Consider the following 18103-nt stretch of genomic DNA (forward strand, 5'->3'; position numbering starts at 1 on the left):
TGATTTAAAATAAAATAGTAAGTTTAGAACAACGTAGTACAGCAATAGAAGAAATAAATCAATGAGCTGGATGATAAAATCCAGGATTTTTATGAAGAGAATGATAGCACTAAAGCTCTAACTGGAGCACTTATCAGAGATAATGTTCTATTCATAGTAAACCAGAATTTATGGAAAAAATTATCAAATCTACAAATGTTTGGATTCTGGGTATTCCCAACTAATTGTGATTGAAGAACAATCAGTTAAAGTTTCAGCTCTTTTAACTTTATTGGCTGGAACTGAGTCATCTTAAAATATAATGGGCTAGATTATGGTCAATCAAACACTTTCATGAAGGCTGGCACAGGACAACTCTTGACTATACATCATGGATAGCATCTTGGGTGGGAGAGCTGCTTTCACAGGTGGGTGAGTGGGGGCTCTAACCAATGCAACTGCATCAGTGTGCTGGAAGAAGTATTTTGCTCCAGGTCCATAGATTCACAGATTATAAAGCCACTGGCATCATCTAGTCTGACCTCCTGTATGATACAAGCCACAGGACTTCCCTAAATTAATTCCTGTTTGAATTGGAGCATATTTTTTAGATTAACATCCAGTCTTGATTTAAAAATTGTCAATGATGGAGAATCCACCACCAACCTTGGTAAGTTGTTCCAATGGTTACTGATACTCATTGTTAAAAATATAGATAGTGCAGGTTCAGGGTTGGCACAGGTAACACCACCCTAATTCCCACACTCCCCACTACAGCAGAAAGGGAATGTTCCCTGGTCTATTTCTAGGGCAGCACAACAATGTGCATGGGAGAGATAGCTCAGTGGTTTGAGCATTAGCCTGCTAAATCCAGAGTTGTGAGTTCAATCCTTGAGAGGACCATTTAGGGATCAGGGGCAAAAATCTGTCTGGAGATTAGTCCTGCCTTGAGCAAGGAATTGGACTAGATCACCTCCTGAAGTCCCTTCCAACCCTGATATTCTATGAATGCACTACCCTTTGCTTAGGGTTTGTAGCACAATCACTATTTTGCTCACTGAACAGATAAAATATACCAATAAAAAGCCTTCTGTTGTTATATTGTAATATTTCTACCCCACCCAGAACTAGATAATGAGCATGGCATGAAGATGTAACAGTTGGCTGGGGTTTGGTGGAAATTGATCTCTCTAAAACAAATCAACTGCTGCAGAAAATTATTAAACTTTTGCCTTGAACCTACAATGACCTTCATGCAGATGGACTCCTGTGCCATGCTGGCATAGAGGCCCAGCCATGCAGAGCTCACTGATGGACTGAGTTTTTGCCACTTGAATTCTCTTCTCTGGACTTCCAGACTTTAGTATTATTCCCTACAAATGTTATTTAATTAAAAATAAATTGATATTATAATACACAATAATTTTAGAGTGAGACCTTAATAAAATAAATAATAATAATAAAAGCAGAATTCATTTGTTGTAAGTGAAGAACTGGATTCACATGTAGAAATCTCATACATCTTTTCTCTATGGATCTCAATAATATATTGTGATACTTTGTTTTTCTATAATATATCTTTGTAGGTTTTACGTTTTTTTTATTATGCCAAAAATCTCTAAATTACATTCCTCTTGGATAAATGCTAGATAAAAGAGGCCCATATTTTATTCTACACTGAACTGTCTCTTTGGTGCTCATTTTCATGGACTTTTTTCTAGCATGATTTGATATACTTAAAAACATTCCATCTTTTCTACATGATTCATTATTCAATTCCTGTATTTTTTGTCTTTTGAAATAACATCTAAAAAGCTTACTAAAAATAAATGGGGAAGCGGGGAGACTACATTTTTAACAGAATTCCTTCCTGTCTGTTTTCTTCAGTTTAGAACTTCTAAAAATTAGAGTCTTCCTAACATTTTAAATAGCTGGATTTTTTTTTTCAACGGCTTTCTCATCTGGTACAAAACAAATATATTTCTGTCAAAAAAACCTAAACAAAAATAAAACCCTTCCTAAAAGAAAAAACTCCCTTTTTACCTGGATTGCTTTCCCAGCTTAATATACTGTCTTAAACTTTGTTTTTTTGTGTCTGGAGAAACAGAATGTAAGATTGTAATGTAAAATCTCATTTATTGTCCTTTCATGCCCCTTGCCCAACTACATAAAAACATTTTGTAATGAGTGGGGAAAACATGTATTTAAGTGTTCTGATTATCTGTAGGATGATTAAAGACAGAAAGATTTCACAAAAGGGATGTGCTTTCTAGTTCTGTGACTGTTAGAAGAAGAGACCAATCATTAGGGTTGGCCAGAAAACAAGAATTCCATTTAATGAAAAACCTTGAAGTTTCCACATTTGGTTCTGCTCCAATGTGGAATGAAACCAAAACTTTCAAAACTGAGCTAGAGACAGAGATACTAACTCTAGATTTGGGACATGTACTAACCACTGGGCTATAAGTGTCAGGACCTCGCTCTGCCCCAATGAATAGTTAAATAGTTACACGAAGTGTAATAGCTCCAACAGGGCCAATCAACAGAAGCAGAGCCTGATTCTACAGCCCAGTGTTTTAGGTGCTCCCTAGGAAGCAGGAGAGCCAAATTCAAGTCTCTACTATCCCAGATTTGGACCAGGGACTTGAACCTGGATATTCCATATCCCACATGAGTTCCCCAAACACTAGGCTCCTGGCTAGAGCTCTCTCTACCTCTCCCCAAAGAAATACTGAGCTGAGAATCTTTCTCAACAGAAGCTTTGCTGAAACTGATATGTTTCTGTTTCAACACACTGGCATTTCCTGACAAAAAATATTTTGTTGGAAAATTCCTAACCAGCTCTACCAATCATGAAATCCATTCACAGTTCTCTTGTTTTACATGCTAAGAGCCTGATGATGGCAGTTACTGTTAATGATGAGTGAATAACTGATTTTTTGGTTCATAGGAATTTTTGACAAAAATGAACAAAAAAATCATTTCAGGTAGAACTTAAGGGTAAAATTGTGAAAATTTAGGTGAATTTTAAAAAATCAGTTTCAGAGTAAACAAAACTGATTTTGTTTCCCATTCCTTTCAAGGGCTTATTTAACAAAATGGCCTAACAAGGAAGGGGTACTGCTGCTGCCCTCCCTATAACTTTAGCCCTGTGATTAGGGCATGGGGGAGACCCAGATACAATTCCCACTCTGACTAATGTAGAGAGGAAATTTGAACAGAGGTCTCTCACCATCCAGAAGACTGCCCAAGCCGCTGGAATATGGGATAGTCTGGTGTGGGTCTTCTCTCAGTCTCATCTGCTGAAGCTATTCCTTACTTCATGGCTAGTCAGTGAGTATACCATATCCTAGGTGAGTGCCCTAGCTACCAGGACAGTGTCCTTTTCACTCTCTCTACCCCTTATTCAGAGCAGGGACTTGAAGTTGGGTCTCACACATTCCTGGTTCCCTAGCCACTGGGACATTGTAGGGCTCACTCTCTGACCAGAAATTCCATCCATGATCTGAGAAACCTTCCCGACTGATCATTTCCGCAAAAAGTTTACATGAATCACCATTTTCCAATCAAAAATTGTTTAATTTAAAAATTCCTGACCAACTCTGTCCCTATGCCTTTTATGCCTACTCATGTTACAGCAGCTTGGCTATAAAAAGAAGTAAGAGTGGCTCACTCCATATTATCCTGTTTTCTCTCTGTATGCAGCTCGGCTCATGGCAATGGCCCCACTTTAGATATAGCATAGGATAGTCCAAGGAAGAACATGCTACAGACTGAGAAGGGAAAAGTCTGCAACAAGCCATTAAATGGGATCTGACTGTTTACGTACGAGTGCACCCTCCTTCTTCAAAGTTGTAAAATCCGTGAACACAGCGATCACATTTCTTTCCTGCTACGCCAGGCTGGCAATGGCACTGTCCGTTCTCATCACAGTCAAAGGATTTGGAACCAAAAGAATTGCAGTTACAGGGAACACATCCTCTAGACGACTGTAGACCAAATGTTCCAGGCTGCCACATAAGACAGAGGAAGATCATTTAGTATAGGCAAGGTCTGTCCACAGAACAAAGAGTTGAACAGTAAAAGTGCTGGGGGCAGAAGGTTTATCTGAGTTCTTTCCACCTCAACAGCAATAAGAATAATCTGAAATAAATTACAAATAAAGGGCCAGACCCTAAAGCCTGAGGACATGACGTATCTTGCAGGCTCTGATCTGAGTAAGGACTTAAGGATTTGATCCAATGTTCATTATAATTAGGGCACTTTGTGTCGCTGTGTAAGCCTGCTGAATTTTCCTATGATGTCTGTTTCTCGAGCCTTCCTACACATGCAGAAATGGAAGGCAATCAGATTGCAAACAACTTCCCAAAGACATACTCATAAGGCATCCCTAAGTATAGCAATTTATTTCAACAGGGAGATTTTGAAGTCTGCTCTAAAAGATCACGTGTAGAACTTTGCCATTTAAGCTGGCTGGAATGCCGGCTCCATCTTGCTGAACAGTATATTTGGATTGTGATATTATTGAAGGTTATAGTCATAAGCTAACTGAATAAATACAAATACTGACTTGTGCTTCAGCACAGTCTGCTATACGCTTTGTACGTTATCATTATGATTTTTATTACATTTGTCTGATTTAAGGCCCATTCTTGCTCCCACAGAAGGGAAACAGGATGGAGTGGAAGGATAGATTTCACCTTCTTGGGCCAAGGACCATTTCTCACACATTTGTCAAACTGTATATATGACTACAGCACTCTGTGAATAATGCATAGAGATAACTTACAAAAAACAACTGAACCCTCTGTTTTGCTACCAAAATGGGGGTGGTGGGGGGGGAGAAGGAAGCATCAGGGTAAAATTCACAGGCCAAATTCAGCTATGGTATAAGCAAGTACAACTTTATTTACTTCAATGTGAGTTGCATCCTTTTATTCTAGTTTTGAGTGTTGTCCAGTATTTTCAGGGCAATTAAATAGCTCTGACAGCTGAAGATAAAGCTATCCAATGAGCCTTTTGTTTCTCTTCTTTTTATTCTTTTATTTTTTCTGCATTAACCACTATGGGGCCTTCCAAAATCAAAACCTGAAGACAAATATTCTGCAAAAGTTGAATATCAGTGGTTATAACACTAAGTAGCTTCCCCCCTTAACCCAATCTGTATAAGATGAAAATACTTGTGAAGAAAGGAAGATAAGGCTTTAATATATATCACTCTGGACAGATCTATACTGAGCTTTTGGCTGATAGGTTAAATTGCTGACACTGAATCAGCTGAACAGAAGTTCTATGGCAGCACAAAATTATTTGTATTATGAGTTCAATTTTTACATTAGGTATACATTTACTGTGAATATCACAGGAAAAACAAATTTTGCATATAGTGATTTTGTCATTAAAGTGCACGAGGCTGTAGAGGAGGAGTATTTTTGTTTAGCTGAGTTGATTTTCAGAGAATGTTAAACTCCAGAACACTGTGGATTTCATGTTACGGAACAACATTTAAGGAAAAATCCAGGTAGCTAGCTTGCTAATTCTCAGTGAGATAGTGAAAAATTAGATATAAAATAATTAAAACTATTAGTTAATATAATTTCACATTGACATTAAATTATGGAGAAAGAAGAAAAAATGTATTACTGTGTAACCTAGATTGATAGGGTTAGATCCTCAGCTGGTGTAAATCAGTGTACATTGGTTGAAGTCAATGAAGTTACAGCACAGGAGGATCTGACTTATTGAGGCAAACTCTGTAACCCTCTACTGTACGTGTGAAACTCCATTGTCTTCAATGAAATACCATGCAAGCAACTAAGGCCTGCGTACTGAAATCTGATCCAGGAAGGAGGAATCCTCAGATTCCACACTGCCACAGGGATCACCGACATGGATCAGATTGCTGGAACAGGGCATCGGTCAACTGGAAGAATCATGTGAAAACTAATGAAGGATCATACATATAACGAGTAATTATCCAAATTTTCATTTCCAAATTCTATAGTGATATGCTACACTGGTATGTACCTTACCATGATGAAACATAACAGGTTCAATTAAATCTACAGACCATCTTTAAAGACTTCTTTCATAAGAGGAAGAAATAGAATTCAAAAGAAGAAATGTGAATATGCAAAATCTCGGGACAGACATTCAGATTAATGCAGCAAAGTAAGCATAACCCAGCATGCAGCTCAGCTGTCAATGAAAAGTTTGATAAGATCTAATAAATTCTATTTATCAGGGTGAAAAACAGTAAAATTGGCTCACAGGCTAGAACTGCACAGCATGAAGGAAGGAAAGAAGGATCACCAGCATACTGTCTTTTCTACAGTGATGAGTTCTGCAGAGTGAAAGGCATTCTGATAAGTCATGCAGTCCCCCCCAGATTAATCCTCAATAAACTCTATTTATATATTGAAAATAAGACTCTATTTTATAAGAATCACATTTAACAGGAAGCAAATTTCTCACTTCCAAGATCCTGGATAAAAAAAAAAAAGGGAGCGTGCTGAATCTTTCTGAATATACTATTATGTTTTGTCCTTATGATGGATATTTGTGTGTGTGTAATATATGTGCAAATAGTATGTGTGTATATGGTCTAGGGTAACAAAATTATATCCTAAACACTTCCATTTAGGAACAGGGCATTCTAATTACACCAGCTTCAAATAAGGCTGCTTTGACTAGACATGAAAAATAACAGGACTCTCCTGATAATTGTTTTCAGTTTGGGAAATAGATTCCTCAAATAAGCACTTTAGCCAATAAAAGAAGTCAGCCCAAGGAGCTAGCATGTAAATTACTGAAAACTCAAAATCTATTACATATGATGCTCTAGAATTCCTACATATGTTCATCATCATCATGGTTGATCCTTTTCTTGGACTAAACTTCTTGGTATCTGGAATCAGTAAAGATATAGGGTGAAATCCTGCCCAGATAAAGTCAGTGGTAACACTCCCATTGACTTCAATGGGGCCAGGATTTCACCCATAATTTCTGTGTGTGTCACTATTGATTATGTTATCTCGAGACTTATTTTGGTATTTATGATTTTGCCTATATTGTGCATTGGGCTAGGTTCAATCCTGAAAAAGTGTAAATATTTTAGAAGTCTGCATTTGTACCATGTCATATTCCTAAACCTATGGCTTCTTGATAAACTGTTAATTTAGCATAACACAGAATGGGTGTAAAAACCTCCAACCACAATTTGGAGTCCTCATGCACAAACAAATGCTGAAATCCAGCCCATGCATCACACAGGTTTTCTGATTACCAAAGCGACAGGCCTGTAAGCACCCCGGGGGCACCCGCTGGTACCATTGAAGCCCCATCTCTGAGAAGGGACTTGGATTTTCTGAGTGGCCCGTGGATTTTCTTTCCGTTTATGCATCTGTCTGCTGAGCTCACAGCGTTTACCCATGAATCCTGATTTGCAGATGCATCTCCCCGACATATCACAGCGCAGTGACATGGATCTTAAAGGACTGCAGCCACAGGGTATGCAGAATTGCTTTTCTGGGGCCCACAAATAGTTGGGCTTTAGGAGTGAAAGGCAAAAGATAGTTAGCCAACAAAGGCAGAGAAGTGATATGGAAAGATGTTGACAAAAAAGTGCAGCATTAAACAAAGATTAGCTCTGCATCTATCATCTGATAATGTACTTATGAAACAAAATACACAAAACATTGCATTTCATAATGGGAACTAAAATATAAACTCTATGGTTAGTATTAACTAGCTTTAATTATTGTACGTGCGTACTGAACAGCAAAGGACAAATTCTACCCTCTGTTACACCTGGTAAGTTCCACTGATATCAGTGGGGCCCCCTTGAAAATCTTCACAATGCATAAAGCACAAAATTAAATGCAAAGATGATAAGCATTTGCTTTTTTGCAAATCTCTTTTGAGGCAGTAATTTTTTCCTCAGGGCTCTCATATGTATTACCTTTTTCATATACATTAAGTATTGATATATAATTTTCAGGTGACTTAGAATAAAAAGGTATACATGTTCATTACACAGAAAGTGGCATATTTATTTAGTGCTGAATTTTCCTCCAGAAAACTCCCTGAATACACACTGATCTCCTGCTATAGTAATAAAAGCATTTAACTTTTGTTTTTCTTTGCCTGGAACAATCCATCATATTTTTTAAGTGAAAAAGCACTTAGTCATGTCAAACAGTGGAGAAGAGTTACATGAAATCCCAGTTCTGAATACTCACCTTACACTCATCACAGCGACGCCCCACAACATTGGGCTTGCACTCACACTGCCCTGTCTGAGAGTTGCAGATCTCTGAGAATGAGCCATTGATGTTGCACTGACACGCTACAGGGAAACAGAGTTGTCACAATGCACTTTGTGAGGACATGAAATGCATAACAAGAGAAAGATTACACTCCAATTCCCTAACGGTTTTTTTAAGCCAAGCATTTAGAGTATTAGACTTATAACTGGCAAGGTCCTATGAAGTACTGATCACCTTAGACTCTCATTGAAGATAAAGGCGATTCAGGGTACTCAGCACATTATAGAATAAAACCCTATGTTAGGATTAGTGCACCTCTAACTGTACATTACAAAACTATATGCACACTGAGGAATTTTGCTTCCAGATAAACCAAATCATTTGCATGTCACCAGAATCCAAAAATAGAAGGAGAGCATACTATTATGCACATGTTCATCTATAATCAAGGGTCTGAAACTTTTACTTCCCACTCTATAGATTATATGTTCAAAATCTCATGGAAAGCTGAGGAATGAGGAAAAGAGATCTGCTGAAACTCACTGCTTTTAAAGAGCAGCCTGTCCACTGTACCAAATCTTCATATCAGCAGGATGGTGGATGAGTAGCAATGGAAAGGTACAGGGTTGAGTTTTAGAGAGTAGCTTGTTGTAATGCCCAAAGATAAAACTGGAGATCATATGCTTCCATGCCTCCATCTCAGCAACAGGCAATGTAACTCAGGTAGGCTCCCTGCTGCCATTGCCTGGCCCCCATCCAACCCACGTCCAATCCTGCTTTGAAAGAGCTATGCAAAGGAGTTACTGCTTCTTAAGGCAGTATACTTTCGGATGCATTACATCCTAAGTTCTGATGCCCTGAGAAAGGAAGAACTTGATGCACAGTGAGGTTATTGTACCAACTCCTCCTCCCACTCCCTTTGATTATGCCTCTCAGTCACACAGATCAGAGAATATGATGGTGAGGAATGTGACCATATAGACACATTTCACATCCCCCTTCCCCTCCATGAACAGGACCATTTGTCTCCCTTCTTCTCCAGGAGAGGAGTGCGTATACTTTTTATAGCGTAAATTCCCTCTGCCTATCAGGTCCCTGCTCCAGTATCTTTTGCCCCTGCCAGCTTCCCTGAATGCCTGTTTCTGGTCCTTTTCTCAACCCACCTTGACAGTTTCATTTTAAGAAACACTTGTATTCCCAACAGTACACACTGTGATCACTATTAAAAAGTTAGCATCTCACGTACCACCACATGGCATTTCAGATACTGCAGTTGTTCCTAGTCTATGTATGGGGAAATACTGCAGTAGTCTCACGTGACTGTGTCAGATCTGCAGATAAATGCTAGCTCTTATACAGAATGGTATTTTCTGATTTTTTTTTTGATGTGCTATGTGATGATTGTCACTTCAAAACAAAAGACTGCGGATTTTATAACTTGTGAGTCTATTCATTGTCTCATTTTCCTAGGTCTTTAAATAAGCACTTCACATACTGGAATAAATACATACATAAATTAAAAACTGTACTATCCTAATGTCTTTTTTGTAACAAGCAAAGCTTGTTAATGTCTTCAGAATGCTTTAATCTACTTACATTTTGGGATATATTTAATATAATACAAATACTTAAAACCCCTTCTCCTGTAGATTATATCACTTGTCCCCACTTTTCCCTGATTTTTTTCTCTAGGTGCATCTTTGGCCCACTTCCCTCACCTTTGTATCCACCATTCCTCCTTATTGCCTCTCAGATTGTTTACTTTTTAAAAGTATCTACATTCCAAAAATGATACATAATGATTATTATTACATATCTGCTTCAAAATGGCTTTCTAATTCTGAGGTCAACAGTGTAAGATGATACATTTGTAAACCTCCCTTCTTAAAAGCATAACACAGATTGTCAGCATGTAATATATATATATAGTAAGTCTATTGAGGGCTTCATTGGATTTTTGTATGTCACACTTTTCCAAATATGGTATCTCAAGAATTTAAGACAGAAATTAGACTTTTTACACAAATCAGGTTACGTTATTAATATCATCATACTCAAAATTCCACACAGAGTCCTCCTACTTTGACTACAGATGAGCTCTTGAGAAGGAGTGTAATACAGTGGTCAGGGCAGAAGTTGGAAGTCAAGACTCTGGTTCTTTTTCCCAGCTCTGCCACTGGGTAGGAGTAGGAGTAGGAGTAGCATGTATTTAGTAGTCTCCTCTGCTAAATTACAGATCCATGCAATAAACTGTATTTCTCTCACTTACACACTGCTCACTGATTCACCTCCACAGTTACTATCCAAACCTCTGAGCAACTTCAAAAAGTTGCCATTTAATAAAATAGCCTGTCAGGGAAATGTTTTATTCTTTCCAGCAAATATGGAAATTTCCCCCTAAATTACATTGGTCATATCATATACACAAACATTCACTCATCTATCTTTATCTACAGTATGGTACACACACATACACATCATTATGCAATTGTTCTCATCTCATCCAACTGTGATATTACCAGGATAATTGCTAGCTGTTTTCTCTGCCAGATTGTGCTGTTTCATACTACCATCACTAAAAACCAACCTAGAAGAATCAAATTAAAGAGGCTTCGGACATTTGTTCAATATTCTTAGATTTGAATTTTTGTTTAAAATACACTATGAAATTCAGAAATGCTGTGATAATATACAGCTGGGCCATCATTTGAAATGGCTAATGCAAATGACAATAGAATTCTACTTAAGAAAGAGCAGGAAACATTTCAAACAATAATCTCAGAGCAAAATTCATGCTTTGCAGTACTCTTGGATTTCGCTCTTTGATAAAAAGTGAAAATTGAAAACAACCAAGTAAAGTCATAGTCCCTCTGATATTGTAGCTGCAGGGCAAACTTCATGGAATGCTGCTAAAGAAATATAAAATCTTATGCAAAAAGAAAATCCACATGAAAAATGGAGAGAAAATAAAGGCAAGCTAACTGTGAACACAAGGATATGAATACATTGAAAGCTCTACTGTCATCATAACTACCAAAGCAACGATTGTAATTATGCGTTAAAATGTTTTTATAATACTTTTTATTTTTTATTATATGTTTTCATCATACTCCAAATACCTCCCCTTTGCAGCTGCCACTGTTGCAGAAATGTTCAAAGCTTCAGCCATGTCAATGTCTGAAGGAAGGCAAGGCAGTACTGGGAGCTGTGACTGCACCTGTAGTTTGATTTGTGAAATGCACTGTTTTTTATGTGGCATTGTATACTTAAAGTCTTAAATCATGTGACATCAAACCCATGAATTATTAACCAGTTCTGAGACCACTTGTGAATGTTGAATTTTAGCACTGTCTAGGTGTAGAATATTTGGGAAATCCTTTTGTTAGTCATGTCACTGCTTTGTGCCTCAGTTTCCCCATCTATAAAATCAGGAGAATGATACTGACCATATTTGCAAAGCACTTTGAGATCTAATGAGGAAAAGTGCTACACAGAAGCTAGATATTAGCATTATAATTTTGCATATACATACTGTGTATAGAGATTGGTATGCATACATATCCAATCATATCTTTAGCTATATACACACACAAAATATTTGTATGCATCCATACGGCTTATGGACACACATGTATATCCACACAATGGAAAAACTTGATAACTTGTCAATAACAATGCTTTGAAATCCTTCATAAAAGTCAAGCTATACACAAAGAACAAAATGCTTTACAATAATTAATTCAACCCCTGATGGAGAGAAGTATTATAATTGTACACCAATTAAATATATTGCTAAATAAAGACCAACATTGTCAAAAGAGGCCTCTCATTTGGGGTACAGGCAGTCCTTGGACTTGCGACACAATTGGTTCCTGAAAATAGCATCGTAAATCGAAATGTAGTAATTCAGAACCGCAATCCTCGCCATTGTGGGACCAAGTGTCGTAAAGTCGAAACCAAGTGATGTAAGTTGAATCAGGGTGTCAATTCAGAAGCATCGTAAGTGCCATTCATCATAAGCCAAACATCATAAAGTCGAGGACTCCCTGTACTTTCATTTTGGGATATCCAACTTGAAATACAAGTGGTTTGATATTCAGGGGTAATGACCACAATCCTAATTTAATTCAAAGGGAGTTGGTGGTGCGCAGAACATATGGGAAAGAGTCCTTAGAGTTGGGGTCCCAAACTAAGGTACTCAAATTTTACAGACCACTTTTGAAACTGTGTGTCTAAATGACTTTCCCATGATCAAACTACAAGTAAGTATGAGATAAAACTACGAAACACAGTAGTAGTAGTGATGACCCAAAGTTTCATATTCTAGTCAAATGCTCTAGAAACTGCAACCTATGCAGCACACTGCAGTAAAACAATTGCCTGATTCTCTTCTAACTTACACTAGTTTTACACCGATGGAACTAAATAGGCCTCTGTGCCCTTCTGATTTATCCCAGTGAAAGAGGGGAATCAAGTCCTAAATGAAGTAAAATGTCCAACTAGTGGGCCTGAAAAACACATGGTCTTAATAGTAAATGGCAGTTGTGTTTACCGATTACTGTATCTTTTAAAACACGATTTTAAAAATGTAGTCCCTGCTGCAATACCAAACACACAGATTTATACTCATCACTGTTCACGTGTAGCAGAATGCTTTTCAACAATTTCTACTTTCTATATACTCACTGAAATCTCTCCTTCCATATACATAGATATAGATATATAGCATCATTTTTACTTATATAAATATATTGAATCACTCCCATGTATGCCTCCCCCTCACACACACATATCTCAGGTACTCATTAGTTATGTGGATATGGAATATATCAGTTCTGTCAGGAGCAGCCAGAGTTCAGGACTTACATTGACAATTCTTTGGATCAAGAGCATCTCCAAAATATCCATCAGCGCACCTTTCACAGTATTGACCTGTTATACCAGGTTTACATATCAGGCAAGCTCCAGATAAGCTGTCACAGCTGCCAGGAATGGAAAAGTCAAGGTTGTCATTACACTGGCAGGGCCGGCATGATCCTCCTGGTATTAAAGGTTGTCCAAAATAGCCGTCTGCGCACCTAAGACAAGAGATACTATCAATCAAGGTACTTACATAGTCCTGTTAGGAGAAATGTTTACAGTTTTGTTGTCTCACTAATCACTAAGGATGGTTTGATTTGCTTTCAAGTATTTGTTTTCTTTTAAGTGCCTTAAAAAAACAGCACTGTAGACACAGAATCAGCTGAAATCCTGCCAGCTCTGCTAGTAATTGGATTTCAGTGGGGGTGGGGGAATCTTGTCACTGGCAATGAAGATGAGACAAAAGCATAATAAGAAATCTATCTATTACTCCAGAGGAATTCAGGTCCATGCTGGAAAGCCTTTGTACAGCACATCATGTGCAGCTATCCAAGTAGGCTGCTTTTCTGTACTCACTAATCACGAAGACTGACAATTCCCCACCCCCACCTCAATCCCTAGCCATAAAATCTTTTTTGGGAAACAAGTTCACCTGATAATAGAGCAGCAAATGTATTTGTTTTCCTAATAAAATAAAATAAAACAAAGCAATAAACACCAAATCTGCTACATGGAACAATTTGTTTAATGTTAGAGGGATGTATGTCTGTCACACAGAGGTCATGCAGAATGAACTCAGTAATGCAGGAAGCATGTAGCTGTAGCTAAGTAAGATATCCTGCACATTGAAAATTTCAAAATAGGGATGTTAAAAAAGTCACCTATTTTTCAATTGACCTATCAGTTGCTTTCTATAGGTACCGTGTAAAACATTACTGAATCCGAATGAACATTACTGCATGTTTTGAAAGTGTATCTTTACCGTTGCAGCCCATTTTCTATTTATATTCAGGTCTGCTCTCCCTTTCCATTGCATTTGCTCACACTTCATAGTAAGACCAATTTGTATAGGGAGAAGTAAAAGGAGGAATGTAAAAATCTCCTAGTTCAGGCTAATATTGTTGTTCATGTCATCTCATAAGAATTCAGACTAACATAAAGGAACGATAAAACTCTACTACTTGCCATGTTATTTAAGCCAGTGTCTCCAACTAGCGGACAGCTCCATCTCATCACATACTGGGCAGGATACATGAGCAAGGATTTTGTGCATCATGCCTGGATATATCCATATATCTCCACTACACTTTCCCTCTCAGAGCTTCAGGGACAACTTCACTCATTTCCTTCATATTCACCCTTTCTTTGCACTCAGCACATCCCACCAAGGTTTCTAGAGGGATCCTAACACTTCTATTGTAATACTGTCTTATGAAATGGTTATTAGTGTCAATACTAACAGAGCTCATAAAGTGCTGGATGATTGAGACTGGAGAGCAAATTCTATCTGGATCTGATCAAATATCTCTCTGTAGCAGGATGCTATACAATTTAAATATAATTTTTCCTATTCTCATCATATCTCAAATTGAAAACTATTACAGTCTATATTATGTAAGCCTTACTCACACGAACAGTCCAGAAGGGACTATCTGTATAGGTCAGTGGTGGGCAACCTGCGGCCCAGGGGCTGCATGTGGCCAGTCAGGGTAATACATGCATATATTATCTTGAACCATGAATACATTTTGAAAGTAGGGGGAAGCCTAGGGCAGTGGTTACCAACCAGGAATCCGGGGGCCCCTGGGGGGCCGTGAGCAGATTTCAGTGGGACCTCCAACCGTAGCCAGTGTTAGACTTGCTGGGGCCCAGGGCAGAAAGCCGAAGCCCCACCACAAGGGGCTGAAGCCTGGGGCCCTGAGCCCTGCCACCTGGCGCTGAAGCCAAAGCCTAAACAACTTAGCTTCACAGGGGCCCTGTGGCATGGGGCAGCAAGCAATTGCTCTGCTTGCTACCCCTTAATGCCGGTCCTGGCTTTTATAAGCAGAAAACCAGTCGTTGTGGCACAGGTGGGCCATGGAGTTTTTTATAGTATATGGAGGGGGGGGAGCTCAGAAAGAAAAAGGTTGAGAACTCCTGAACTAGGGTATCTTCTGCACAGAACTAAGGTGTTTTCCCCCTCCCCAACAGTTACAGGTGACCATTAAAATAATCCACTTTCACTAAACCTGTATGTGCTTTCTTTAAAACATCTCCACTTCAGCTATTCTCCTCTGATTCAGTGTGCTATGTGCCTTTGGGAAGGCTCATGTAAATGAAGAGAAAAACTTTGTGTGACATGGAAAGTAAACTTCCTGCATTAAGGGGAAAAAAATCTTATAAAATGCTGATTAATGACTAAGAGCTTTATGGATACAGTGAGAGAAAGAATTGTTGTAATACTCTTTCAGCATTTTTCTTCTTTCCATTCCACTCACTTTTCTGCACTCTCCACTTAATATGTATCCTGTGACTGACATCAAGACCAAAATGCTAGTGTACCAAGCTTGCGTCCTCAGCACTCTCATGTATGGTGAGGAAATTTGGACAACTTATGCTCATCAGGAGAAAAGGTTGAACAGTTTCCACCTACGCTGTTTACACCGCATACTCAACACCAAATGGCAAGATAATGTCACCAGTGCAGAGGTTTTCAAGGGGCAAATTTACCAACTGTGACAGCCCTGCTCAAGCAAAGACGATTGCGTTGGCTGAGCCATCTGAGTAGGTTGGAAGATGGATGCATACCCAAGGACATGTTACAGGGAGCTATCAGAGGGAACAAGAAGAACAGGATGTCCCAAGCTTCGCTATAAAGACACATGCAAGAGAGATATGAAGGAATTTGGAACTGATCCTGATCAATGGGAAATCTTGGCATGTGATTGTCATCAACATACAGCTAAGGGTAGCATAAAATCCCTCTTTACCCTGTAAAGGGTTAATTCCACTTTTACCTGTAAAGGGTTAAGAAGTTCAGATAACTTGGGGGCACCTGACCAAAAGGACCAATAAGGGGAGAAGATACTTTCAAATTTGTGGGGGAAGGTTTTTTGTCTGTGTCTCTTGGAGCCAGCCAGGAAACAGGGCAGGGGAAAATACATATCCTTTGCTATATCTGAACTAAATATCTAGTTTTGTAGAAGTAGTAAGTAATAGCCTAAAAGAAATGTGTTAGATTACCTTTTGTTTTAGCTTGTGAATTTCCCTGTGCTAAGAGGAAGGTTTATCCCTGTTTTTGTGACTTTAAAGTTTTGCCTAGAGGGGAAATCCTCTGTGTTTTTGAGTCTTTTGTTATTCTGTAAAGTACTTAACATCCTGATTTTACAGAGGTGATTCTTTTACTTTTTCTTTAATTAAAATTCTTCTTTTAAGAACCCAATTGATTTTTCATTATTCTTAAGTTCCAAGGGTTTGGGTCTGTGTTCACCTGTACCAATTGGTGAGAATATTCTCAAGTCTCCCCAGAAAAGGGGATGTAGGAGCTTGAGGGGATATTTGGGAAAGGTAGGGCTCCAAGTGGCCCTCCTTGAATGTTTGGTTAAATCACTTGGTGGTGGCAGCAATACTAAGGCAAGGAATTTGTGCCTTGGGGAAGTTTTAACCTAAGCTGGTAAAAATAAGCTTAGGGGGGTTTTCATGTGGGTTCCCACATCTGTACCCCAGAGTTCAGAGTAGGGAAGGAACTCTGACAGTGATCGTAACAAGTGGTGCCGTCATCTCCATCAGGGTATCAAAGTCCATGACAGGAGCTGGCTCCTACAGCCTGAGGAGAAAAGAGCCCATGGGAAGCAAGTAGCTCTCAACTAAGATACATACATTTGCAATAACTGCCAAAGATCATGCAAATTTCAAAATGGCTTATTCAGTCACAAGACATTGCAAACTATCTACATCATAGGCTGCAATTCCCACCGTCTCTCCCAGACGAAAGGATGCCAACACAACCACAAAGTCACTGGCATCCTCTGTATCTATCTGGCACATATAGCCAGTGGTAGCTGCAGCCCTAGGCAATCTAGAAAATATATAACTCCTGCTCTCACCACCTGCAGGTTGCGCTCACACAAGGAGCCACAGAACACCAGATTTTGCTTCTCATATAAAGAGGCCTGCTCATGGATTTCGGTACTACTCAACACTAGAGAAACATGCAGAATCAAACTCATGCTAAATCTTTTACTACTCCAGTTGCTTGGTTATTGCCTCTTCCAACTATATGGTTAAGCTTGACCTAAGTAGCAATTATTAACTAATTTCCGACCAATAGAAAAATTACTTTGATCCAAGAACCCCTATAAACTGTTAAAAATTGTTTAGGTTGCAAAGCTAAAGTTAGGAAAATACTAGATTCATGGTTGCCTGTGCAACCTTAATTTGGTTCCCTTGTGCTTTCAACCTATTTACTCAATAAAGCAATGGTGCCATGGGAAAAATAGCATGTGATCATGTGATTAACCATCATAATGAATATGCACAGAATGGCTAAATCCTAACTTTTGAGTGCCTGGCTTTGCAACCTAAACAACATTCTTTTAACATAGATGTGGTTTTTTTTGTTTTTTGTTTTTGTATTTTTAAAAGAACAAAGGTAAAAAATACATTCTATTTTGTATCGCTATGGTAATCCCCCCCATCAAACATCATCATCAGGGTTTGATCCCTGACCAGTCAGCATTGTTGCAGAGATTGCTACTGCTTGAGCCTTTGTTAGCTGGCAGCAAGAAAAAGCTGTTATCACAGAGAAGGAACAGGCTGCTGGCACTATGTGCTTGGTCCAGGAGGTGGTCTGGGGGAACCCAGTCCTTCTTTCTCTTCCCCGATTTGTGAGATAGGAGGCTCCTTCCCCATGTGATGCTCCCAGAGGGGAGGATGGATGGCTGAAACTACGGGCTGGGTGCAGAGAGTTATGGGGAAGATAGACTTGGCTTTCTTTTGCCTCCCTCCCCCAAAAGTCA

At 38.8% G+C, this 18103-nt stretch overlaps 1 protein-coding gene across 5 annotated transcripts in view; it reads right to left on the reverse strand.

The window, feature by feature from the left end:
* Positions 1-18103, reverse strand: part of LAMA2 (laminin subunit alpha 2) — a 515739-nt gene that overhangs the window by 159272 nt on the left and 338364 nt on the right. For 4 of the 5 annotated variants that reach the window (XM_050949373.1, XM_050949372.1, XM_050949375.1 and 1 more), the window contains exons 19-22: positions 13113-13324; positions 8220-8326; positions 7265-7528; positions 3809-3989 (exon numbers count right to left, since the gene is read on the reverse strand). In XM_050949373.1, coding sequence (XP_050805330.1) covers positions 3809-3989; positions 7265-7528; positions 8220-8326; positions 13113-13324 — 764 coding nt within the window. The remainder of the gene's footprint in view (positions 1-3808; positions 3990-7264; positions 7529-8219; positions 8327-13112; positions 13325-18103) is intronic. The other variant, XM_050949374.1, reaches the window with a different exon arrangement.

This window comes from Gopherus flavomarginatus, chromosome 4 (assembly GCF_025201925.1).
Source record: "Gopherus flavomarginatus isolate rGopFla2 chromosome 4, rGopFla2.mat.asm, whole genome shotgun sequence".
Taxonomy (NCBI): domain Eukaryota; kingdom Metazoa; phylum Chordata; order Testudines; family Testudinidae; genus Gopherus; species Gopherus flavomarginatus.